The 27,433-nt window shown below is 33.4% G+C and overlaps 1 protein-coding gene across 1 annotated transcript in view; it reads left to right on the top strand.

Moving 5' to 3' along the window:
- Nucleotides 1–9,201, top strand: part of LOC118196043 (uncharacterized) — a 62,175-nt gene extending 52,974 nt beyond the window's left edge. The window contains exons 22-25 of the mRNA XM_085823045.1: nucleotides 133–438; nucleotides 2,119–2,427; nucleotides 4,110–4,415; nucleotides 8,573–9,201. Of these exons, the coding sequence (XP_085679171.1) occupies nucleotides 133–438; nucleotides 2,119–2,427; nucleotides 4,110–4,415; nucleotides 8,573–9,120 (1,469 nt within the window). The 3' untranslated portion in view covers nucleotides 9,121–9,201. The remainder of the gene's footprint in view (nucleotides 1–132; nucleotides 439–2,118; nucleotides 2,428–4,109; nucleotides 4,416–8,572) is intronic.
- Nucleotides 9,202–27,433: the final 18,232 nt, after the last annotated feature.

Here is a 27,433-nt window from a genome sequence, read left to right as displayed (position 1 = left end):
CGAAAAATTGACAGTTTCCCAACTTAACTGTCAGAACAATTTTGAAACGATTGTTCGTAGAAATATAAATAAGGTTTAGTATCTTTACTAACGTTGTTTGACCCTTAAATAAAAGCTTCGTGTCTTTTAAAGGGTATGGTGGCAGAGGATACGGTCGTGGCTACGGAAGAGAGGGCGGCGCTTCTGCTGCTGCATCTGCTGGTGGAGCAGGACGTGGTATGGGCGGTGAAGGACGAGACGCTGGAGCTGCTGCTGCCGCTGCCGCAGCTGCTGCTGCAGCCGCTGCTGGACGAGGTGGTTACGGAGGCAGAGGTGGAGAGGGTGCTGGAGGTGCCGCAGCTGCCTCTGCTGCTGGAGCAGGACGTGGAGCTGGAGGACAAGGCGAAGGAGCTGCTGCCGCTGCCGCCGCCGCTGCTGCTGCTGCTGCTGCCGCTGGAGGTATTTAGTTCCGCCCTATTTCACTTAAAACCATGCGGAATTTTAAACATAAGCCTGCTTTGAGTTCTACCTTAGCGCTTTACGCAAAACCCTAATTCCTGTACTAATTACTTTACCCTACAGTAATTCCTATCTAGCCTGAAGAGCTTCCTAAACGGCATCATCGTTTTGTTAGCTTAATTTGCAACTGATTGCGATTATTGAAATCACCTCTTGGTTTCTTAGTGGTCACTTGGAACCGCAACACTGTCCAAAAAACAGTCAAACTCTATTGATGTGTGTACGCAATAGACGTTGAAATAAATTTTATTTTTAAAAACATTTCTGAATATGTTTTAAAGTAATTTTTATCGTCCAAATTTTTAATATTTAGCTATCATTCCTGCTCGAGTGCAGTTTCTGCCTCAGTAAATCGATAAATAATTTCGACTTCTAAATACTCCGTTTTTTTTATGGAAGTGTTTAACTTGTACGAATTGTCTGCTGAATATTACGTGATCTTAACAGTATATAGAACGCAAGTGAGGAATTTAGTGCAAATAATTTATACCTCTGCAGCGAGACTCAAATCAGTTAAACTCTAACCTTTGTCAGGATACGCAGCTCAATCTGTTTTGTGAATTTGAAAGATGTTTCAAACTGCGTAGAGAAACAACATATAGTTACCCTTAATTTGACTAGGTAATTAAGAATTTCATAAAATGCACGTTTGTTTCTACTATTTTGATGTCCGGAACGCTTATAACTAGAGTTGAAATATTTTGATCCCTTTTATACACATTAGAACAAGCCTGAGGAAGAACACGTAATTGGACATCTGTTCGAATAATTAGTTCGGATTTTAAGGCTTGCTGTTTGACTTAACGCCATGAAATTGACACAGATAGGTCTTTCATATAAATGTTATTTATGTCCAACCAGATTAGTATCTGAAATATTTATTATCTTCCTGGTATATTAATTTAATCTACATTACCGTTCATTTTAAATATCTTCCTGTTCTTTTTCCTTTCGGATAAAATATAATATATTACGTTTACCGTTAGATCTCCTTTTCTGATTTTTTCAATTCTAAGCTTCTCTATCATATTACTTTGAATAGTTTGTTAAAAAATAAGAAGTGAAGTATTTGGTAAGATCCTTATTTTCCATATAATTCGAATTAAGGAGGTATATTTTAAAACATCGATCTCAAAACTTCCTATTTTTTTCTTTTTAAATATTGCCTTAATTTCTTCGGAGATTAAAACTTTTATTTATGGTGGATGCAGCTGTCAAATAAAACATTTATACATAACATATTAATTGATATTACTGTAGACATTCTTTGTCCCTAACCATATGATATTTCTTAAGTATCTTGTACGTTTAGGTACTCGGAAGTGTTATTTAACGTCAATCCCATACTTACTATTTAACGATCAAATCCGCAAAGCAAGTTAAATTAACTTTTACGAGAATGACACGCATGAAAAATAAACTTTTCTTAGGTATCCCAACATGATGTGATTTTATGGCCGAAAAACTCAAATTTCATAATACTGATTTTTAACAATTGACCGTTTCCTTAATTAAGTGTCAGGACAATATCGAAACGATTGTTCGTCGAATTATGAATAAGGTTTAGTATGTTTACTAACGTTGTTTGACCCTAAAATAAAATCTTCGTGTCTTTTAAAGGGTATGGAGGCAGAGGATACGGTCGTGGCTACGGAGGTGAGGGCGGTGCTTCTGCTGCTGCATCTGCCGGTGGAGCAGGACGTGGTATGGGCGGTGAAGGAAGAGACGCTGGAGCTGCTGCTGCCGCTGCCGCTGCTGCTGCTGCAGCCGCTGCTGGACGAGGTGGTTACGGAGGCAGAGGTGGAGAGGGTGCTGGCGGTGCCGCTGCTGCCTCTACTGCTGGAGCAGGACGTGGAGCTGGAGGTGAAGGTGAAGGAGCTGCTGCAGCTGCCGCCGCCGCTGCTGCTGCTGCTGCGGCTGCCGCTGAAGGTATTTAGTTCCTCCTTATTTCACTTAAAACCATGCGGAATTTTAAACATAAGCCTGCTTTGAGTTCTACCTTATTAAAAGCGCTTTACGCAAAGCCCTAATTCCTGTACTAATTGCTTTACCCGACAGTAATTCCTATCTAGCCGGAAGAGCTTAATAAACGGCATCATCGTTTTGTTAGCTTAATTTGCAACTGATTGCGATTATTGAAATCACCTTCTGGTTTCTTAGTGCTCAATCGGAACCGCAACAATGTCCAATAAACATTCAAACTCTATTGATGTGTGTACGCAATAGACGCTGAAATAAATTTTAATTTTAAAAACATTTCTGAATAAGTTTTAAAGTAATTTTTATCGTCGAAATTTTTAATATTTAGCTATCATTCCTGCTCGAGTGCAATTTCTGCCTCAGTAAATCGATAAATAATTTCGACTTCTAAATACTCCTTTTTTTTATGGAAGTGTTTAACTTGTACGAATTGTCTGCTGAATATTACGTGATGTTAACAGTATATAGAACGCAAGTGAGGAATTTAGTGCAAATAATTTATACCTCTGCAGCGAGACTCAAATCAGTTAAACTCTAACCTCTGTCAGGATACGCAGCTCAATCTGTTTTGTGAATTTGAAAGATGTTTCAAACTACGTAGAGTAACAACATATAGTTACCCTTCATTTGACTAGGTAATTAAGAATTTCATAAAATGCACGTTTGTTTCTACTATTTTGATGTCTGGAACGCTTACAACTAGAGTTGAAATAATTTGATCCCTTTTATACACATTAGAACAAGCCTGAGGAAGAACACGTAATTGGACATCTGTTCGAATAATTAGTTCGGATTTTAAGGCTTGCTGTTTGACTTAACGCCATGAAATTGACACAGATAGGTCTTTCATATAAATGTTATTTATGTCCAACCAGATTAGAATCTGAAATATTTATTATCTTCCTGGTATATTAATTTAATCTACATTACCGTTCATTTTAAATATCTTCCTGTTCTTTTTCCTTTCGTATAAAATATAATATATTACGTTTACCGTTAGATCTCCTTTTCTGATTATTTCAATTCTAAGCTTCTCTATCATCTTACTTTGAATAGTTTGTTAAAAACTAAGAAGTGAAGTATTTGGTAAGATACTTATTTTCCATATAATTCGAATTAAGGAGGTATATTTTAAAATTTCGATCTCAAAACTTCCTATTTTTTTAAATATTAACTTACTATTAAGTTTTTCCAAGATTAAAGCTTTTATTTGTGGTGGATGCAGCTGTCTAAATAAAACATTTATACATAACATATTAATTTATACCTGTGTAGAGATTCTTTGTAACTAACATATGATATTTCTTAACTATCTTGAACGTTTAGGTAATCGGAAGGTTTATTTAACGTCAATCCCTACTTACTATTTAACATTCAAATAACCAAAACAAGTTTGGTTAACTTTTACGAGAATGTCACGCACGAAAAAAAAACTCTTATTAGGTATCCGAACATGATGTGATTTTATGGCCGAAAGACACAAAATTGATAATACTGTTTTGGAACAATTGTTCGTCTCCTATTTTAACTGTCAGGAAAAATTTCGAAATGATTCTTCTTCGAATTATTAAGTTTTAGTATGTTTACTTACGATGCTTGACCCTTAAATAAAATCTTCGTGTCTTTTAAAGGATATGGAGGCAGAGGATACGGTCGTGGCTACGGAGGTGAGGGCGGTGCTTCTGCTGCTGCATCTGCCGGTGGAGCAGGACGTGGTGCAGGCGGTGAAGGAAGAGGCGCTGGAGCTGCTGCTGCTGCTGCCGCTACTGCAGCTGCAGCCGCTGCTGGACGAGGTGGTTACGGAGGCAGAGGTGGAGAGGTTGCTGGCGGTGCCGCTGCTGCCTCTGCTGCTGGAGCAGGCCGTGGAGCTGGAGGACAAGGCGAAGGAGCTGCTGCCGCTGCCGCCGCCGCTGCTGCGGCCGCGGCTGCCGCTGGAGGTATTAATTAATTATTTTTACTACCCACTCCTGCGAATTAACGCAACTATGGGAAACCTGTTTTCTCCCCCTCTGTCGGGGGAGACTTCCTCCGTATTAGGCGGGAGGAAGAGGTTTGAGCGGACCGGTCGTTATTGCCCGTAAATGGTTTTGAATCCACGTGAACACTTTGTTTTTTCCCCTCCGTATCAGGCGGAAGTGTGCTGCAACCCGTTTGTGCTTAGTTGAATTGGCTCTTTTGGTACTTAGTCTTTGTGGGTGCCGTCATGTAGTTATATGCCTTACGGCTGAACATCGTATCTTGGAGGGCCTTTGCGGCGAAATCTCCATAGCTCAGCACGATAGTGCGTCTCAGTGACTGGAAGATTTGTCGGGAGTATTGATCTCACCAGCAAATAGTTTTATTTGAGGATCGAAATCAAGATCCTCTTAATTTTACTTTTAACTTTATTATTACTATTTTCAAAAATACAAAGATAAGAATACGTTAAGTTAAATATTTACATATATACAGTGCTAATGAGAATACATGAGTCGTAGATCAGACATTGGATGAGGGTATCATGCTGCCATGATATCCTTTACAAAAGTTGTATTATTATCGACTATAAGTTTTATACCCTTGCGGATCCATTTTAGACCTGCTGGATATTTTACCAGATGAGGGTTATAAGCCTTACCTTTGGCTATGCTGAAGTATGTCCCAAAGGGGGATGATATCTTCAAATATTCTCAGTAATTATCCCATGATTTTACTTTCTCTATGAATATTTGTTTCTTATATTGCGCCGCTACCCTTTTATAGTCCTGTCTCTTATTCTTCCTGTCCTGACCTCTGGATCTTTGAAATATTATCCTGAAGCGTCTGACTTTACGTCTTAGCTCCGTGAGGTGTGGTGACCACCAGGTCTTTGTACCTCCTCTGGTTTTACGCTGGGTATTTTGGGTATTACTAGCGGGGCACTTAACATTGTTTTGATAGGCATCTTTGAGTTTTAAAGATGTTAATTGAATTTGAGAATTTAACTCCTCCTCTTCATCTGTCACTTTAATGTCCTCTGATATTTGTGTGATGTCCCTTTTAAGAAACAGCCAATTTGTGGCTTTTAGTTTCATTCGCCTTGTAGGCCCTGTGTTCGGGAACTGGTTTTGAATTTGGAAGTTTATTGCTTGGTGGTCGCTCAGTGTTTCCCTGGCGTCAACCTCCCAATTCTCTATGTGTAGTTGACTCTTCTGGATTAGCAGTGTTACATCTATCCACGAGTTGCCTCTCGCCCCTGAGAAGGTGGGAGAGCTGTCTGCTTGATTGATGACTGGCGAGCCTGTCACGGCTATAAAGTCCCCTAATCTTTGGCCTCTTGGGTGTGTTTGATTGGGACCCCATAGTGTGTTCTTCGCATTAAAGTCACCGCATATCACTATCGATAAATTTGTTACATTTATCCTGTTCTCTAATTCTGTTAATATTGGGTCTAAATCGTTGCGCAGGGGTCAATAGACTGATATTATGAGAAATGGAATTTCCCCGTCTATTTTAACCGCCACTATTTCTTCGGACGTATAAAATTCTAAGGCTGGAACTTTTGGATTTGTTATGATTATCGCACTTTTTGCTCCCTTATCTTTATAATAGAGTCTATATTTTTGTGGGAAGCCGCATAGTTTATCTTTTATAAGGAATGGCTCCTGTATGCAAGCTATAAATACTTGCTCTTTTTCTTCTAAGTCCGTTTTTAACTGTAAACTTCAACCCCTCGAGTGCTGTAGATTGATTTGCGTTATTAGGAACTTATCCATAGTTTATTTTTCTTCTAATTATCTCTAATTCTCTTTGTTTACTAGGACATTCATTATCTCTACTGTTATGTTTATAATCTAATTTAAGACCGTAGTCTTGGTTTGCTTTCTTACAATTTCTACATCTATCCTTTTTGGAGGGGCAGTCGCTTATAAAGTGCTCTGTTTTCCCGCATTTATGACAACATTGGTCTTCTTTACAAAACTTTTTTGAGTGTCCGAATCTCAAACAATTTTGGCACTGCGTCACTTGTATATATTCCCTGACGTTTTTCCTTGTCCAGAAAAGATTTAACTTTTTAGTTTTAATAATCTAATGTAGGTGTCTTTCCCTCCTCTAGTGCAATTTTTGCCTAAGTAAATAGCTAAATAATTTATTTTTCAAAACTGTCCGTTTATTTTGAACTTGTATACAAATACAGCCGAGTATTTTACTGCAACTGCGTTATGCCTTTGCAGGGACCCTCAAGTCAGATGTAATTAGTTTTAGAATATCCTGCTTAATCGATTTCATGAATTAGCGAGTAGTTTCAAACTACCTGTCGTATTAAAAGATAGTTAACTGATGTTAATATGTCTATGCCATTATACGTTTCATAACACGCATCTTTATTTCGATCACTTTAATATCAGAGACTCCTTTTCTTAGTGGTTAATTATTTTTATCCTTTCTAAAAGCTCTGGAACAGAGTGAGGTAGAAAACTTAATTGGACATTTGTGAGAATAATTAGTTCTTGATTTTGAAGTTTGGTGTTTGTTTGGCATCGAGAATTTCACGAAGGTATACGTTAGGTATAAGCGGGAAACACTGACCACCATATTAACATCTCAAATTTTTTTTTCAACTTCCTCGCATACAGATTTATTCTACTTTACCCTTAATTTAAATATCTTCTTATTTACGTTTCTTTCGGATAAGCTATAATAGATTAAACAATTTTTCAGATCTCTTGTTTTTGTTATTTTAGTTTGTCGCTTGTGTCTTATTACTTTTGCTAATATATCTCACGTATTTATTGAATTTTTTAGATGCCATTTTGTTTTGGTAAATTTCGAACTGAGAAATTATATGTAAAATTTTCCTCTCAAACTTTAAATTACTTCGTTGGAAGAATATCTCAATGGGTTTCTGTAAATGTAGCTGTATAATAATTCATTTATACATATCATATTATTGGATTGCAGGTTTAGTTAATCTGAAGTTACATATGACTTAATTTCGAGCTTTACTTACGATTACTACTATTGTATTTCTTTTCCGTTTTTATGGATTTTGTTCTAAATATCTTATTTGTTACCTTTAATGCATATATATGTTTGTATGTATATGGTATATTATGTAACAGGGTATATTTATATATATACATATACATGCTACATACATGCTCTGTTGCATAACATGCTATGTATGTATTTAATCAGGTAACTAATGATCAATTGTCATGTTAGTTTATGGTTTTACCTCTGTACTCACCATTCGAAGCTTTCAGAAACTCCATGAATATTTTCGAAAATTTTAAATAAACCTGCTTCCTTAAACTTTTCAAATCACCTATCCCCTTTATCTTTGGAGTTAAAACGTTTATCTTATGCATTATCAGACAAGGTCTTTCTATTAATTTTTGTCAAAATAGTTAAACTTCAAATTTAAAACACTTTCTTTGTAATTCAAATGGAATAAATTTTTCATTGAAAACGCTAGTTAAATTATCTGGATGCTTCTGAATGGTCATAATAATCGTCGAATGAAATCTGCTATCAAGGAATTTTCATCTGAAACTGCTTACGACAATTTCTCTTAGTTGCTAAATCAAGGTGCGCCTTTTCGAAACTAATGACCTTATTTGAACATATCTATGACTTTTTTAGTATTTTTTTCGCGTTTCTTTATTTTATCTCTATCTCTGTTATATATTTCTGGGTTGTCTGAAGTAATATGAAACGCAAACGAAAAATATCTAACCTTTTCCCGTGGGCTATAGGGGCCAATTTCGAACGTATTATGGCCATTTAGTCACTTATTTTAAATGAAAGGAACAGATAAACAAATAGACAGGGTCTTGCACTTGCTAATCCATTATAAGGAGTAAATTTTAAATCTCCATAGCTTAATGAAATTTCTTGAGACACATTTAAAGTAGTGAACGTGCAGGACATATATGTCCCAGCCCCCTGGAAAAGGATTTATATTTTATGACTTCAATAGCATTGCATGCCTGGACATATACTCAGGACATAATTGTAGCCAGTCCTGAATGCTAAATCGTATGAATGTAAAAGTTGCGAACTTATTCCCTATTTTTTACATCCCGATTAATGCGTTCATGTATTTATGTTAAAATATGTTTTACTTTGTCAGGCTATGGAGGACGCGGATTAGGTGATGGATACAGAGCTGGTTCTGGTGGATCTGCTGCTGCGTCTGCTACTGGAGCAGGATCTGGTGCAAGAGGACGAGGCTCTGACTTCATTACCGATGCTGCTGCTCTAGCATCTGCTGCTGCTTCTGCTTTCGGTTCAGGAGGTTACGGCCGCAGAGGATACGGAACTAGTGCTGCTACTGCATCTTCTGCTGCTAGTAGTTCTGTTAGTTCAACTGTATATTCGACTATTTCGCGATTGTCATCGGCTCCATCTTCGTCCCGAGTTTCTTCTGCAGCTTCTGCTCTTGCTTCTGGTGGTGCATTCAATGCTAACGCATTGTCTTCAGTTATTTCAAGTCTGTCGTCTCAAGTTCGTTCTTCGTCTTCAGATCTTTCCGGATGTGAAGTGCTCGTCCAGGTTCTGTTAGAAGTTTTGTCAGCCCTTGTGCATATCTTGAATTCGTCAAATATTGGTCCAATTGATTTGAGTTCTGTAACTTCAGCCTCAAATATTGTTTCTAACTCACTTTATGCGTTAGCTTGAAGCAAAGTGTGTTAAAATTTAATATTTTCTGAACGTGTAACATTTATTCAGAAATAAATAAATACATTGCATGATTTAAAATTTTCTTTTTAATGTTGCATGAGTTGTTTGAATCTTCATCAGTATGATTTTTTATTATCTCTGAACGTGAGAAAACAAAATCCATAATATTAAATGATGGAACATTTCGGTATTATACAATCTTCATATATGCACTTAATATATATATATATGTATATGTGATGTATCAGCTTTAGTCGTAGCTTAAATAATCAAACGATAAGTTTAAAAAACAGGATCCATTTATTATTATTCAAGAGAAATAGCAGTTACAAAATTCATATCTCCGGAGTAAATAAAAAGAATTACTAATAACTTTTGTATGAAGTTTACTGCATTGTTACATTAGAAAAGCCCCGATATTCTTGCGCGAGTCCTTTCATAGCCTCTCGAAAGGGCGGAGCTTCCAAAAAATGATTCCAAACTCGCATCCAGAATTCGAGTTATAATAATATTAATCTTAAATAGACACTCTCACTATAACACAGTCAATAATAATATCAATATATGAAATTGTAAATAATATACCTTAATATATTGACATTTATGGAAAATAAAGAAAAATAACATCATGCATGCAGTATTGGGAACACATTTCTCGAGAACAGTTTCAGTTCTGGATCCAGGATTGCTGCAAAACTTTAGAGCAGTTCGTATTTTACAAATCTTTCATTTCCAGTTCGCCGTGGCTTTAATTTCTATTTGAGGTGAGGTATTCCTCTATTTTTTTCTTCATATCATTGACAATTGCAATACTTGACTAATTTCTTAACATTTTCTTTTGACTTTTAGTTTGTTTACAGTATTTCATTTTGACTACTTATTCATATAAAACACTTATTTTGATAATAATCATTTTACACAATAATTTTACTCGTATTTTACCTTTTACTATCGACAATGACAATTATGTCATATACTGCATTGTCGTTCAGCACAATTTTCAAATACAATAGTATTTTATAATTACCATTAATGTCGTTGCCAAAAAATTAACACATAAATACAAAATAAATACAAATTTACAAAACAACACACAGAAAATTAGTCATTAAATAATTAGAGGTGCTCTGATTACCTTTAGTAGCAACCTCAGTTGAGCGTTTACCAAAAGGTGTGTCTACCTATTGGTGATGAAGTTTAAAATTTTCTGGGTCTTGGTAGTGTCGTAGTCTGGCAACATGGAAAATATCAGTAGATTTCTTTGTGTGGTAATTCTTTTTATCAATTTCATAATTACCCTCAGATAATGTTTTGACAATTTGGTATGGTCCAGAATAGGGAGCTGTCAATTTACGTGTATTCGGAAATTCAAATTCATCAAACAAAACTAGATCACCAGGTTGAAAATCCACATCTGCAAATTTTGTGTCATAACGACTTTTATTCTTTTTATGATATTCAATAGTTCTCTCTTTAGCTAATTTTCTCGCTGTGCCAACCGGAGGTTAAGTATTTTGATCTAGGGAAGAATCGAAAGGAAGTTTTCCGAGTAAAAGTTATGCAGGGGTGAATTTAGTTACCGAATGAGGAGAATTATAATATTCACTAATAACTTGATCCAAAATTTTCGTTCATGGAATTTTCGATGATGTAGAATTTACTTTACATCTTAAACGGGTTACTAGGGTTTGGTTCACACGCTCTACTTTCCCATTTGTCTGGGGGGGGAGGGGCAGTAGGTAGAAGTTGTTTTACATTATAATTTCTAAGAAATTTTTTGAATCTATTGCAGGTGAATGCGGCATTGCGGTCACTAAGGACTTTTTCGGGGACTTGAATTTGGAAAATTTGTTTCAAAATATTAGCATAAGTTTCTGTAGTTGCACTTTTAGATGGAAAAGCCCAGGCATATCTTGTGGCATGATCGATCACAAGATGTAAATATTTTTTTGTAGAATTATAATAATTAAAACCACCGACTGTATCAATAGAAAGACATTCAAAATGTTTATCAGTTGGGGGTACTACTTGCATAAGTCCAAATTTTTTGGTTTTTTTCTTTTTATTAATTTGACAAACATAGCAATGTTTCACGAAATTTCCAATATCTTTACTAATGTAGGGCCAATAATATTGTGGAGTGATTAAATTTAACATAGCATGAATACCTGGATGTCCGAATTTTTCATGACTTTCAGTTAATAGTTTTAATCTTAACGATTTTGGTACCACAATTTTATAACCTTTTTTCTTCTTAATTACCATCAAATCATTTATTTCTACATATTTTTTATCACACATATTGTCACTTTTTTGCTGTTGTATAATTTCATCACGATTAAGTAAATACACAGAATGCTGGAGTTGGTGAGAAACAGGTTGTCTAGAAAGCATATCAGCTTCAACGTTTGTAGAGCCTTTTTGATATTGAACTTCGTAATCAAACATACTCAGTCGGAGTGACCAACGGAATAATCTGCCTCTTAAATTCTTAACATTTTTAAGTCAAACAATGGCTGCATGTTCGGTATGGATTGTAAATTTCTGACCGTGAAGATAGTAATAAAATTTATCTAATGCATCAACAATAGCTACACATTCAAGTTCTGTAATTGCATAATTTTTTTCGTAATCTTTTAAAGCTCTAGAATGGTAGGAAACTGGGTGTAATATATTACTTTCATCTGGCTGCTTCAAAACAGCTCCCACAGCAATCTGTCATGCATCAACAAAAACATGACAAGGTTTATTTGGATCATACAATTGCAAGACTGGTTCTGAAATAAGAACATTTTTCAGTTCATCAAACGCAGTTTGACATTGATCATCCCAATGCCATGGTACATCTTTTTCCAATAATTTATTTAGAGATCTTAATTTAGCATAATTAGGTATGAATCTATGATAAACATTTACACTGCCTAACACTCTTTGTAGTTCTTTTACATTACTTGGATATTTCAAATTTTTAATACTTTCAATATTTTGGTTATCTGGGGTAACTTTACCCTTTCTAATTTCATAACCTAGAAAATTGATTTTATCTTTCGCAAAGACACATTTACTTTGGTTCAATTTAATACCTTCTTCAATAAATATTTCAAAAAATTCACTCAAATGCTTTAGATGTTGTTCTTTGGAAGAAAAGTAAACAATTATGTCATCAAAATGACTAATTTGAATTTTATTTTAATTGAATTTTATTTTTAGTGAGGATGCGTTTAATAACTCTGTTAAAGATAGCCGGTGATATCTCCGGAGTAAATAAAAAAGAATTACTAATAACATTTTGTATGAAGTTTACTGCATTGTTACATTAAAGAAAAAGCCCCGATATTCTTTCGCGAGTTCTTTTATAGCCTCTGGAAAGGCGGAGCTTCCAAGAAATGACATCAGCCTCGTCAGCCAATCCAGTTCGCTTTAAATACCTCCAGAACATTCTATAACTGTACGTGTAGAAAAGGCAGGAAAAACAACTTGACTACGGAGCTGTGGATTTAATTCCACGTACTTTCAAATAAGAGACCGTCGCCATTAAAAATGAAAAGAACATACAGTTAAATTTTTAAGTGTATTCTTGACTATAGAATTTTATTATTACAAATATATATTTAGTTCCATCTATGTTTTGAGATGAAAATAGCCCTGATAAATCCATATTACTTTGAATGAATATTGAATTATATGAAAGGGCGATTTAGTTATTTAACGGTATAAACAACGAAAATGAATCAGCATAAAGGGGGATATGGAAAACGATGAAGCTCAGCTTTTAGAAAAAACTTGATTTTAGAGTCAATTTAATTTGAAAGATATTTTACATTTTAACGCACTGTACTTGGAAGATTTCATTCGTATGTAAGAAAAAAATCTGGCGTGTACACCACATGACTTCCTACGCAACTTTCATGCATTTCATTTAAACATATTGAATTAACAATTAACGAGTTTTGAATTAAATTTACTTCGTCGATAGCGGATAAACCAAAATAGAATAAATGCACTTTTAACGTTCACTATATTTACCATAGTGACAATTCGGCGCTTGGTTCACTTAACAGCGTTATATCTCATTCATTTATAACTCAGGGTGAACAAAGATTGTATCATCTGAAGAATGACCACATGCTCTATTCATGTACTATAATAATTATATAAAATTATATAAAAAAGAAACAGTTTCACTGACAATTCAGGGCCGCTTACCTAGTGGCCATGCACTATTAATTAATTCAGTTCTCAAGCCAAGGCAAAAATACATAAACGTTCAAAATATTTTCATTAAAAATTGAAAGATATAGAAAAAACATAAAACACTAAGTACATTTAAAACAATTGAGAAAAAATTTTTTACAATTAAAACTACAGTTTTTTTTATCAAAAACAAGCTAATAACTTAAATGATAATTCCAGAATGAATTAAGCATAAATCAATGCAATTCAATTCAATTCAAGCAATACTAAAAGAAGATATTAGTTTGTTGTTGCTAAGCTTAGTTTCTCTAGATTTTCAACAAATCCACTATTCTCCAAAGTTTCAAATGTAAACAAATGTGGCTGCTATGACCACATGCTCAAATATTAAACAAACAAAACAAATATTAAACAAAAATTAGGCTTAGGCTCACCTAAAAACTAAATTATTGTTAATTTAGAACGGAATATTAAATTATATGCACATTTTCCTGCATTTCCTTTAAACTTATTTCCTCGAATTTCATTAGAGGCATATTTCTCATTCAATTAATTCTGTTCTGAGTTCTCCGCATGGCAAAAATATATAAAACCTCAAAATATCTTTATTAAGAATTGAAAAATAGAGAGAAAAAAAATAATATACCAAATACATTTCAAACAATCAAAAAAGTTTTTTTACAATTAAAATAACAGTTTCTACGCAGAAACCAGCAATTCGGCCAACAGGCAAAAAGTCAGATTTTTAGGTGCATAAAAATGAAAGTTTAATTTTGGTCCCACTCCGCAAAAAGACACTAAAGACGCAGAAACTTAATTCACTATTCTGCTAAGCTTCAAATGTAAACAAATACCGCTGCTACGGAGAACAACAATTAGGCTTAGCTGCATTTAAACAACTTTTAAATTTCTGATAATTCTGCAATTATTGCATGCAGATTAACTATGAGGTATAAAAATCTTAATCGAAAATAGGAACAACAGAATTCAATAATTTTTAAAGGAAATCTTTGCACAATTTAAAACATTCAGGAATAAAAAAAATTGAGCTCACCGAGCCGAGTAAGAGAGTGGCTATATATATAAATAATATATATAAATATATATCCACAGATTTCGACAATAATTGATACCGAAAAATGGCAACTTTTTCTTTCGAGCGTGCTTTTCAATAATTTTATTCTCTTTAACAATAGCATCTTCAAACAAATTCAAGGGATCCCAATGGGAGGAAATTTTTTAAGCGCTGTGTGTGAATTATTCCTTTTCACAAAAGAATTGACCTTTGTCTGTTCACTAAATAAAGAAGAACATAAATTTTACCAACACATATATCCTTCCATTGATGATATCATAGCCTTTAACAACCATAACAAAATAGAAGCTGCTAATATCTACCCAACTTGCTTAAAACTAAATAATACAAATACAGTGCAAAATAATGTAGTATACCTTGACCTAAATATTATTGATTACAATTTTATTAAAGTCTACGACAAGAGGAGAGAATTCACTTTTTCTACACTGAAGTTAACCAACTGGAATTCTAATATTTCCAAAAGAATCATCATTAATACAATTTTTTTCACAGCTACTTAGAATAAAAAGAATATGTAATACTACAGAACACTTACAAGAAGAAATACTTTACTTCGTCACAATTTTGAAAAATAACCGAATTCCTCATAAAATAATTAAAAATACCTTAAAAAAGCTGGCATTAGCCTTACCAATTTTTGATTATTTGTTTTGGATAATGAAATTTTATGCTTAAAGCCCAATGGGACGGTATAAAGTGGATGGCTGATTCAGATAATCTAATGTAAAAATTGTATAAATGTACAGATTATTCTCGTAAATACATTTTCTTTCCTCCAAAGATTTTGGCACTATACTTATACTTATTTTGGCACTAACTTAATACTATTGTTTTAATAGTTTTAAATTGCTTAGATGGCCAAATTCTACTATTATTAACAAATCGGGCCTTTTCATTTTTCATAGTAGTTTGACCGCCCTCTAACTTGAAGAATGACGACTTTTTATTAACAAATGACTTTTTTCCAATTTCCTCTTTCTTTTGTGGCCCAAAATAAGTAATTTTAGCTGAATTAGCCATTTTCACTTATTTGTAGCAGTTTTGTTCTTCTAACAACTTGACTGACGCCATTTTGTATTCTTTCCGTGTCTTTTCGCGTCTGTCACACCCTCTATAAAAAAGGGGGGACAGGAGTTCCCGCCAAAACTACAATCTCAGCCCATTGGCCTATGTAGATTTGATTGTTTCACCCACCTACGTCACACGACGAGAAGGAAGGTTGGTAGGACACGGAGGGGATTTGCACCCTTTTCAAATCTTTCGCGATGCAAAGGACGGCACCTCCTAGGTCAGTTTTTTTCATTTCTTTTGTCTGTGTTTTTTGGTCCTAATAAGACCCAACGACGTATGTTCTCTTGCTAATTTAATTGCATATTAATTTGATTACAGTACCATTCTCTTTATACTATTCTCTTTCTTTCACTATCTTCTTTAAGCTATGCAGGACCAGCCCGTACGTTGTTGTAATTTTTTTTGACTAATAGCAGACCGCTATTTATTTTATTTTGATTTTAATTTTACATTGCTCGGAGTTGCATTTATATTTTAACACCCTAATGTGTTTTTCAGCGGACGCGTCGGGAAAAAGGAACAGAGCAGTGAAACTCTAAAAAAGATTTATTCGGCACTATTCATGTTTCATATTAAAAAATTTTTTTTCGCATCAAACAAGAGCTTCAATGGTCTGTTTCGGCGAAACGCGTAATGGTATTTAGCCTAGTTCGACACTCAGTCATTTTTCCCTTGAAAAGCCTGGTTGAGGGTACGAGTGGGTTAATTTAATTGTATTTTTGTATTTTTGCAATTTATGTTTTCATTTTAATTGTTGCATTTTATGTTTTGATATTTTTTTCCGTCAATCTATTTTTTATGTGTATTAACTTTTCACATTTCACAACGGTCAGATTAATTTTTTCGTGCATTCGCATTTCTTCCAACATTAATTTTAACAGTTTTTTTCGCGTGTTTACAGTTTTTTTTTTTCAGTTTTTAATTTTTTTAAAAAAATTTCTTCTTAGTTCATATTTTAGTAATACAGCGTTGAACTATTTCGTGGAGCTACAGCTCCTGGTAACTTTTTAGCAAGATCGCTGCAATGTTTCTACCTACTATTATTTCATATCTTTTTGCAGCATTATGCGCAAAAAAAAATTTAAGACCAAATAGGTCTTACGTCTCATTACTTGTTAGCTTTATAATTTCTGTTTCAATTATATATATATATATATATATATATATGCTTTTGGTGCAGGCGATTGCAACCAAAATAGGAGGTGCGCATCTACATGTTATAGGAGTCCTATATACAAAATTTCAACGTTCTGAGTCTACTCGTTTTTGAGTTATGCGAAATACATTCCTACCTACAGACGCCACAAAAAAGATCTTCTCAGAATTCATTTTAAATCAATTTTATAATGTTTTTAGTGGAAAAGAGTCTTTTATTCTATCCTTACGTATGGATGTCACGCGAAAACATCGTTAAGTTGCATTCGATAGCGGTCAAAATGTATATTTTCATTGAAATATGATGCCCGAAATTTTTCGCGATTACAACACTTCCTTTTTACTTCGTAGAATGAAGTAACAAAACAAAATTTTATCATAATTATCCAGTGTGGTTAAATTGTAACTGAAATCTTTTTTTATGCCGATCGATAACTATGGGTTCTTTGGCCAAGACGACAGATCGTAAGAAGCAAAACCGTATGCTACATTAACAGTGCAATGGACTGGCTGAATGTTGCAACTGGTGTTTTCTATACCAGACGCATAGCTACTTGGAGCTGCCTCTCAACGTGCTGTCTCGATCCCCAGGCTCCTAATTTTTAATATCTACTTAAATTTCTTTTGATTTTATCGATGGAATTACCGTGACTAAACTTCCAGTACCCGATTGTAGCTGGGAAAGTAATCTGGAACGCATACGTGAGAATTGATGCACCCTGTACTTGTCACATTGATGAGATATCAATCAAATCATGCTTAACCTTTCCTGCAACTAAATGCAAATAAGTTGACATCCTGCGAAAACCTCCGAGTTAGGCGGGAGGAAAAATCGAAAAATGTTGTCCGAAAAAGGCGTAAAAAGAAAGATAATACAAAATCACTTGGTACGCTACGGGGTCCTCAAACACGCAACATAGACTTTAAGAACTACTCTCCCTTTTAACATTCAAGGTAGAATCCAGCCACCGGTGCTTTTCCTCACCTCGGCAAAGAAAGTCTATGTATTCTTTGACCTCGGATCTCGGAGGCCACTAAGGCGGGAAGCAAACTATAAACACCGCGTTCCTGGCATTCGCGCTACTCCACTCGAATGGCTAAGCCACTACCGTCCGGGACAGCATGGGCTGCCCTTTCTAGCCGTAGGAACCTGTTCCGTGTTATTGTTCCCCTAGAGCCGCTACTGTATCAGAGTGATATGCTAAGTACGCAACTCCAGAGGGCTACAGGATATACGTCTTAAGGCCCGTCCACACGAGTACGCTCGAAACGTAGCTGACGAACGCGCTGTTACGTTACCAGCGTAAAAGCGTCCAAACGAGTATGCTTGCGAAGACTGCGTTTAACCAATAGAATTATTTTGCGCAAAAATCACGTGACGCTGTGATATAGCGTCAACAGAGCTGTATCTTATTACTTCGCTGTTCTTCTGCATGTTTGCGGCAAGTTGTCCGAATCAGATGATTTTTTTTTTTTTTTTTTTTTTTTTTTTTTTGTAGCTGAAACTTTACTATTATGTGCAATTATTAAGCAGAGGCAAAACCGCAAAAAATGGCAAGAATGGGTCCGAAAGATTTATTTAGAGCGACCTGTTCAAAGAGATTTTTTTTTTTTTTTTTTTTTTTTTTTTTACTGCCTTGTTTGCGAAAGGAATATCTGGAATTATTAAATTCCTACTGTTAGCTCACACTCTCCCTATATCTTGTTCAAATTTTCAGTACATAAAATGCTTTTTATTCATCCACTCAAGTTCAAATACAATTTTTTAAACTTGCAGTGAATGACACTTGAATTTAATACAGCTTTTTCACATATTAAAATTTTTTTAATTTTTAATTAAAAAAATTATGTTTGTATTTTTATTTATTTATTTATTTATTTTTGTATTTTAAAACTTTTCTTTGTGGACCTAAGTAGGAATTGACTTCATTTTTTTGGGGGGAGGGGGTATATTATTTGTTTTTTAATTCCTTCAGGATGAGTATCGACCTGTTTGACAGACTTGCAGATTCTATATCGTATGAAAATTAGGATTTATAAAATTTGTTTGGAATACAGTATATAAAGAGAATTAAATTACTTAATTCTCTTTATATACACCATCCACCATATAATAAAACCAATTTCATATTTTTTAACTCGCTCTCCCTCGGTCTTTTGTTTTTCTTTTTATTTATTTTTGAATTTAGAATGAGGTTCAAACTTTGGACAGTTTATGAGAAATTATGTGCATGATAAAATATGCAATAAAGTAAAAATAAAGAGAGAATTTATAGATGATATATGATAAAGAGATGCTGATATATTTTTACATAAGGATTTCTATTTGCACTGCACATTTTTAAACTAAATTAAAAACAATAATGATAATGAATAAAATAAGAAATGAAAACAATAATAATAGGTAAAATAAGAATATAATGATTCATGATTAAATATAAGAAACACGTTTCAAAATGAGAAAAGCTAACTGAATTATACCGCCTACGGGTGAGGTACGAACTTGCCACCTTTCCACTCCTCCGCCACTAGAGCAGCGCGCTGACCACTCAGCTATCTGTGATAGCAGTGTTTGTGAAAAATAATGTAACAAGTAGAAGTCGCTGCAAAGGTAATTTAATTAAACTTCAATAAATGATTGCTGTATGAGACAAATTGTAACTTTCCTCCAAAATTTCGTAATTGTATTTTATTGAATACTCTTTCACAGTCAACTGCTTTATTTTAGAAGTTATTATATTGCTGAAGTTAGTTTTTGGTGTATTTATAATATTATAGCCAATATTTATAATAATTAAGGAGAATTTTGTAAGGCAGAAACTTTGATTTCGTAGAAATTGTAATTTATTTAGGTTCCTATTACTTACGGTGTTATAAATAGGTGAAGCATATGGATATACTGGTTGGATCATTGCTTTATAAGTATACAGTTTTTCCCTTTAATAAAAATTTTAAATGTACACTAATATGTACGGTTTGAGAAATCTGAAGATGGCGTGAACAATACTGATTATTTTATTGCTGTATACAGTTATATTTCTAAGCAAAAACTCATCTCTGTGTGGCTCTGATGCCATATTGAAACGGGTAAGCAAGAAGGTTTTCTGATTATGACACGTGATAAGAACTCGGTCGGCTATTGGCTATACGCGCGCGTCGCGGGCGAAAAAGCTGAACAGGAGCGTACTCAGTTTTACGTCTTCTGCGTCCTGCGAATTTACGCCGGCGTCAAAAAAGTTACGTCAAGTACGTCGGGAGCGTCCTCGTGTGGACAGGCCTTTATAGCTCATGGATTAACCATGCAAGATAAATTAAGCGCATTTTTATTTATTATTCTTTATTCTCTTTTTTGTAGTTTACAAGTTCAAGATTTTGTGATACAATTCTGTATCCAAATATACATATACATACATATATATTTATATTCACTCTGAAGAATGAGACAAAGTACACTAATGTATTTTGCCCAGAAATATTAGTAGATTCACCTAGAATGAACATGTACATTTTTTTCGTAAAGACATCGAGGAACTCATCCTTTAGTATAAGCGTAACAATGCTTTTGTTAAATATGAAAATTCTTTTTAAGTAAATATATCAGCTCCAATATATCGTCTCCTCCTTAAAAATGTTTTTTTTTTTTTTTCACTCATATAAATCGTGTAGTGGCAAGTCGTATTTTAGATTAGTTTTCAAGCTCGCTACCTTAAGTTCATCAATATCTAATCTATAGTTTGCTGTGTTCATCAGTTTCTTATCTATAATTATGCTTATGCTACATTTTGTCCGGCATTTAGATGTAGTTTTTATATTAAATTTCTTTCTTAATAGGAAATATTGCTAATTCCTCGTCCTGTAAAGTTGGGGCAATGATACATTAATTTCTTCCAATATAACTGGTGACTTCTCAGTCCATAGGAAAATTTTGGTACTTCCCACTGCCATACTTTACAGTCCCTACTGTTTAATTCCGTTATGAAATTAAGGATGTCCTTTTCAGAAATCTAAATATACTCTCAGTATTTAAGATTTAGCTTAATAAAACTCATCACAGTTGTAGATGTGTTACATAAACCTCAAATAAAAGGAATAGCCCTTAAAACTAGATTTTGTTAAGACCACAATGTTTTACTATCTGGAACATAACATTCAAAATAAAATTTAAAAAAAAAAAAAAAAAAAAAAGAGATAAATCTGAAAGTATTCAGATTTTATATTACGTCCGAAGGGGCCTTTTTAACACATTTTTGTGTTACCTTTAAATATTAAAAATCATGTTCTTAGCACTTAAACCATAAAATTGAATTCAATAGCAATATCACAAAATATTTAAAAGAGCATATCTTTATAATTTCCGATATGCAATCTTGCACACTAGATTATAATTTTTTTCTCACAGTGTTATCATTGTTTGCTTTTAAATCGTTCAGTTTGTTAATCTAAAATTCGTTAAAGCTTTAGAAAATATATGAACGAGATAATAAAATAAATTCCAAATTAGGAGTTCCAGATGTCCATATTCGTTGGAAGATTATGTTATTCAAAATTTGATGGCTCTAGTTACCGTTGTTTTATCACAGTGCGAGGAACATACATACATTTATGCAGATTCTTCATTATTTGGTTTCTTTAAATATAATTAAAATACAGTAACACGCCGAACAAATATTAATTTAGAAATCAAACAACAAAAATCAGCGTTATATTTTTAAATTTTCACAGAAAAAGTTTCGATATTTTTACCGAACTATCATCCTCAGCTGCAAAAGCGCAAATAAGCGAGATGACATATAATGATTAGATAAGAAAGCCTGGATAGTAGATGAGCTGCTGGAACCATCTGTTGATGAAACCAGAACTAAAACAAACATTTCTGCAAAGGTATAAAAACCTGAACCCGAAGATAAGAAGAGCATAATTCAATCATTTTTAAAGAAATACATGTGCAATTTAAAACGTTCAAGAATTAAAAAAAGTGAGCTCACTGAGCTGAGTAATAGAGTAGGTGTAGTACATATATATATTGTTTCAACAAGAATACAGTAAAGTTAAATTTAAATAATTCTCTTACGCCATTGCTGCAAGAAATGACATTTGAATTTAATTACTATTTTCTATTCGTGTAAAACTAAAATAAAATTAAAATTTAATTAAGAAAATTTTAATTGCAAAAATAAAATATAAAAATAAAATTTATTATTGCTGCGAACTAACTTACAATATCATTTAAATTCTAAGAGTATATGTAACTTAAGTGCACGTATCTAAAACCATGAAAAAATATAAAACCATGAAATATATCTAAAACCATGAAAAAACTTTTTTTCATGGTTTTAGATATATGCACTTAATTTACATATGCTCTTAGAATTTAAATGATATTGTAAATTAGTTCGCAGCAATAATAAATTTTATTTTAATATTTTATTATTAGCTTTAGACGAATAGAGAATATTTGTTAAATTCAAATATATATATATATATATATTGTAATAAACTGAAATGTATATATATATAACGCTGTGTATCTCCTCGTTTTTGGCTTATGCGAGTACATACATACATGTGTGTATACAGGCGTGGACCGATCTTGTAATCGAATCCTCCTCCTTGAATCAGTTTCACATTCAGCTTGATATTATTGATGCAGAATCAAACAGCGATCATCGTTTTATTTTGACTGATATTAGAAAAATCGAAATTTTGAGTTCTGATGACTGTTTTTTCGGCTGATAGAAAGCGAATTCGTTCCTTTTGTAATAAACTGAAAAAAGAAATTAGAAAATTCATACATCTTTTTGGAAATACTGACTCTAAAAAAGACTTATATAACTTTGTTTTTGATCTGGAAGAGTTTTTGTCTTCAAATATGAAAAACTTTTAAAATCTAAGAAGAAAAATAAATCTTTAGCCACTTGGTGGAGTGACAGACTGGCTCGTACTCGTAGGAGAGTCCGTGCTCCTAGATCCAGATCTCAGGTCAGGGGTCTTAATTGCGAAGAAAGAATTAAGAGAAAAATTGAATGCAAGAGAGAACTTGCATTATACGGGAAACTAATTCGTAAATCTAAACGTGAGTTTAAATACGTTCAATTTCAAAAAATTAAAAATTATTATGACAAACCTTTTAAAAGTGCTACTAACAAGAGTAAAAAACATATTTTTTACTCGGCAAGTGATTTTTTGTTCATGTTGTTTATTACTGTAATGTAATGCTTATTATTGCATTTATGCCACAATTGTAAGTTTGGCTTCCTGTTCAGGGATTGTGCTCCCGGGACGTGCAGCCCTTGGGAAGGGGGCAGTGTTACGAATTTGGTATTTAAAAAGCTAATGTTAGTTCAATTGTAAATTAAATGGTTTTATTTCCCGCGCAGTGCAGCGCGTGACGAATATTAAAAGAAGAAAGCTAAGTCGTAAAATTAAAAATACAAGAGCACGTGCATTTAACATTAAAGAAATAAATATGTCTTTTTGATTTCGAGAAAGTGCCAGAAAATTCTCGCACGCGATTTAAAAATCTTATAAAAGGATGAAAACCTCTCTTTTTAGTATTTAGTTAGTTTGTTGTTGTTCTAAGAGTTTGTTTAAAAAACTGCTCTTGTTGATAGTAGTGAATTCGCGGATTAGCTTTCTTCAGCTGTTTTGAATTAAATTCTATTGAACGTTTGAGCAGTTAAAAGATAACTACTGTGATATATTGTAATACTGCACGAATATTTGAGGAAATTTAAGCATATTTTTTGTGATTATAATAATTTTTTGTTAATTTTTCATCGGACTTGTGCATTCATTTCGTAACGAACCCTTACGCACGCAACAATTTTATGTTTGGATAGGATAGCTAATTTCGCTTTTTGAAGTTCATTATCCAGACATGCTTAGAACTCGTCACTAACACAATCCACCATGTTGGTTGGACGTCTGTTGTAGAATATTTAAGAAACACTATGCCTAATTTTTTATTGATCATAACAGCTCTTACATTTTCAGCTGGATATTCTTCTGTAAAAATGTCTTTGGGGAGTGTAATGTTAGCTATTGATATTTGATATGTTTTACTTCTTGCTATTTTACACAGCTTATAAGGTATTTCTCATGCCTTCTTAGCATGCCTTCGTGGTGTAGTGGTCAGCACGCTCGACGCGTATTCGAGAGGTCGGTGGTTCGAGTCCTGGCGAGAGTACTGCTCATTTTTTATCTCTCCTGCTTCGAAATCTCTCTTGCCTGTGGTCTTGCCAGTGTTCTTTACTCTTTACTTAAAGATTAAATCTTTGGCTTGGGTACAATTTGTATAAAGGAAAAACCATGAAACCATTATAATGTCTAGAAATAGTCTATAAAATGTGCTTCAGACTCTAAGATTGGATTTTGTCTTAGTTTAAATGTCACAGCTTATGGTTAGCTTCCTTTCGATATAAATAATAGTTTACCTCAATTTTTACTCAATTATTTACTGGTCACCAGTTGTTTAAAACTAAGAACTTACTAATTTTTTTTAATTAGATAAAAAAACCAGCCTTATACTAGCATTGTTTTGCTAGTCATGCGTCAGCTAAAAAGACTTTACACACGTTATCTTATAGATTGTGCCAAAGGCTGGTTATTTAAGAAAGATAATGCACATAGTACCGGCTGGAAGACAAAAACCAGATTTGTAATCATTGAAATATAAATACTAATTTCGTGTGGAAAAAAAGGAAAGCAAGCAAAAGGAACAGAAAAGGGGGGGAAAGCAGTCCAAGGGACAAAATTCAGTGAATTCGGTTTGTCACGATAGGAAGGACAAATTGCCCGAACCTGAAACATACAGTATCTGTTGAAATTCGTTTTCAGCACGTTCCCTCATTGTTATGAACTCAACAAAAAAACCGGTTTTCAATCGTCATGTTCAACAAAACGAATAAGAATCTGTGTTGTTTTGAACCTTACGATAAATTCTCTACAGTTTATTTTTTAAAAAACCAAACTCCGTCAGAACACCGTCCCTTGTAGGACTGGAACTGACACTCCTCAGCTCCGGAGGCCACGTTTTATCTATTAGGCAAAAAGAGGTCGTAAAAGCTGACATAAATTGGCGTAGATTTTAAGTAAAATTCGAAATCTATCATTATTTAGATTATTAGGTAAACCAATTTAGATTATTAGGCAAAAATTATTATTATTATGTAAAACAACTATGTAAAAATTTTTATGCAATATATGATCATGATGTAAAAATTATCAACCATATATCATTTATGGTTGATAATTATGGTTAACTATTCTCAAGAAAACTTCAGAATTTTCTTTTAAATAATTTATCCAATTGCAGTTTTAAATTATACATAATAATACTTTGAAGAGACATTAGGTATTTTGAAAGCAGAAGACATGAAAAATGAGCAATGTCCTATGCATGCCCTCGCCGGGACCCGAAACACAAACCTCTCGCGTCGAGCATGCACTACACCATGAAGCCATGCTAATAAGGCAAGAGAAGTCCCTTAATAATGCTAAAAAAACGCCTCTTTGGTCGTGATTTAAAATCTGAAACATTTCAGATTTTTTTCTCATTTCAGAAGTTTATTACATTTTTCAAGGAAGCATTTTTTTAAGAATTCATTTTCTTAATTTGCCTGCAATGTTCTATCACAATTTAAAGAATTTAACATTTTAATATAAAAAAAAGCATCTGTTATAAATATTTGACATTTGAAATATTATAAAACTTCCTCACCCTCTTTCAAAAAAGTATTACAAGAAAACATTAAATACGCAATTTTCTAGAATTTTTTTTTTAAAACTAGCCGTGTTTTTGTATGATTTGGCTTGATTCCTTCATGGTATTTATCACTATGGGCAAAATGCTGCTATCCATTCTTAAACTATTCCCTGATAAGCTATCGAGCTCACAACTTTGCATACACAATCTCTGTGGATGGCAATACAATGTGAAAATTTTCCGATTGTTTCACGTAACAGAAACGACTAATAAAATAATTATTAGTCGTGTTTGAAAAACGATTTTCAATTAAGTAATTTCATTGCTAACCTGCCATTGAGATTAAAGAAATAGTAATAAATTTCTGAAAAAGATTTTTTAAAAATAAGCTTTCATTTAAAACATAAAATAATTAATTTACTATACGTAGATTAATAATTTATAATTTAGTTACGTTAGACACATTGTTCAAATAATTTTATTGCTATAAGCCATTTGAAGTTTTATATTACGTATTGTATTACGGATATATTACAAATTGAAACTATCCAGCGGAAATTTTGAAGATATGATATGCTGTGTTTATATATTTTAGCCGAAAGGGTTATTAGCCAAAATGCTCTCGAAACGTGAATGTGTATGTAAATGAACAAAACGTCCCTTTGTGAGTAATATAAAATCTGAAAGATTTTTATTAGTCCAAAGGAACTTTGTCCCTGAAGGACTATTGTTTTCATTTTGCGATTTTGCGTTTGTTCACTATAAATGTCCGGTTTCCTTTTCAAACTGTTGCCACCAAATGTTAGAGTCCTGAATTATATTTGAACAAATGAAATAATGAAAAATCTACATAAATGTATGTATCTTTCTCGCATTGCCATAAAAAAACGGTACATAGATCCATCGAGTTTTGAATGAGGTAATCCTACTGCGAATATGGGCATGTGGAAAACCAAATTTGAAATTTGGAATTTGTTTTATTATCGATTTCATATTTTGCAAACCTTTGACGAATTTTTGATTAACCAACTCCAGGGTCCATTCAAAGCGAGCAATGGCAACGTTGCACAGAAAAAAAAAAGTTATCTCCAGCGTGCGAGCCTGTGTATCGGAAATTCCAAAGATATTCTTATTTTAAAATTATTTTGCGATATTGCTCTTGAATTGAATTTTATGGATTAAGTGTGAAGAACATGATATTTAATAAATAAAGGTAACACACAAAATGTTACAAAAACACCCCTTTGGTATAAAATCTGAAACCTTTTAGGTCTTTTTTTTTTTTAATTTGAATAATATTCTACTGTGAAATGGGGGTATAATGCTTCATTTCGTTTTACTCACAGAAATAGCTGGGGTAAGCTTACCTCTAGATATTAAGTTCTTGAAAACATAACGTCGTGAAAGATAAGGAACATAGACTATTCGGAAATAAAACAATGTGAAGGCAACAGTCAATGACTGATGTAAATCTGTCTCGTTGAGAGTGCAGAGCATGCTCCACACTGGCATCTTCTAAGGGAACAACTTTTTCGATCAAGTTCATCTGCATATTTCAAATACAGAATTAAAATGTTTATGTATTTCATTTTAAAATTTTTCATGTATCACAAAAGTGCTTTCACAAATTTGAATCAGACTATTGCAGTAAAATCTTAAATGAAGTTACTAGTAAAACATACAAGAGAACTGTAATGCCATACGACGGCACGACTGTTAGTTAATAATAAGCTAATGTTATGGGAGGAACAACTGAGAGATGGTTAGTCTCTACATTCGAATACCGAGCTCTTCTGAACAATTAAGTTTGAGAGCAGGGAAAACTATCTTTACCCACTGCATACAAAAACGGCCGAACTAACCGAATCTCTTCCAGTATCAATCAACAGCTGATTATATTTAAACGCAGCCCATAGACAGTGATGATTTTCTTTCGCTTTGAAACTTTTAAGTGTTAGATAAAATTTCCTTTTGAAATGTGTTTACTCTAAAAAACGGCTGGGACAAGATACAATATTTATTTTTAAGTTTTGCTTTAATAAGCTATGCGATTACATTGGATGTTTTACTAACAACGGGTGCAACGG

Source organism: Stegodyphus dumicola, chromosome 8 (genome assembly GCF_044657685.1).
Source record: "Stegodyphus dumicola isolate Sdum_Otavi_A_Nest chromosome 8, ASM4465768v1".
NCBI classification, from domain to species: Eukaryota; Metazoa; Arthropoda; class Arachnida; order Araneae; family Eresidae; genus Stegodyphus; species Stegodyphus dumicola.
Note: the sequence above shows the minus strand (reverse complement) of the source record. Positions and strands in the feature narration are given on the sequence as shown.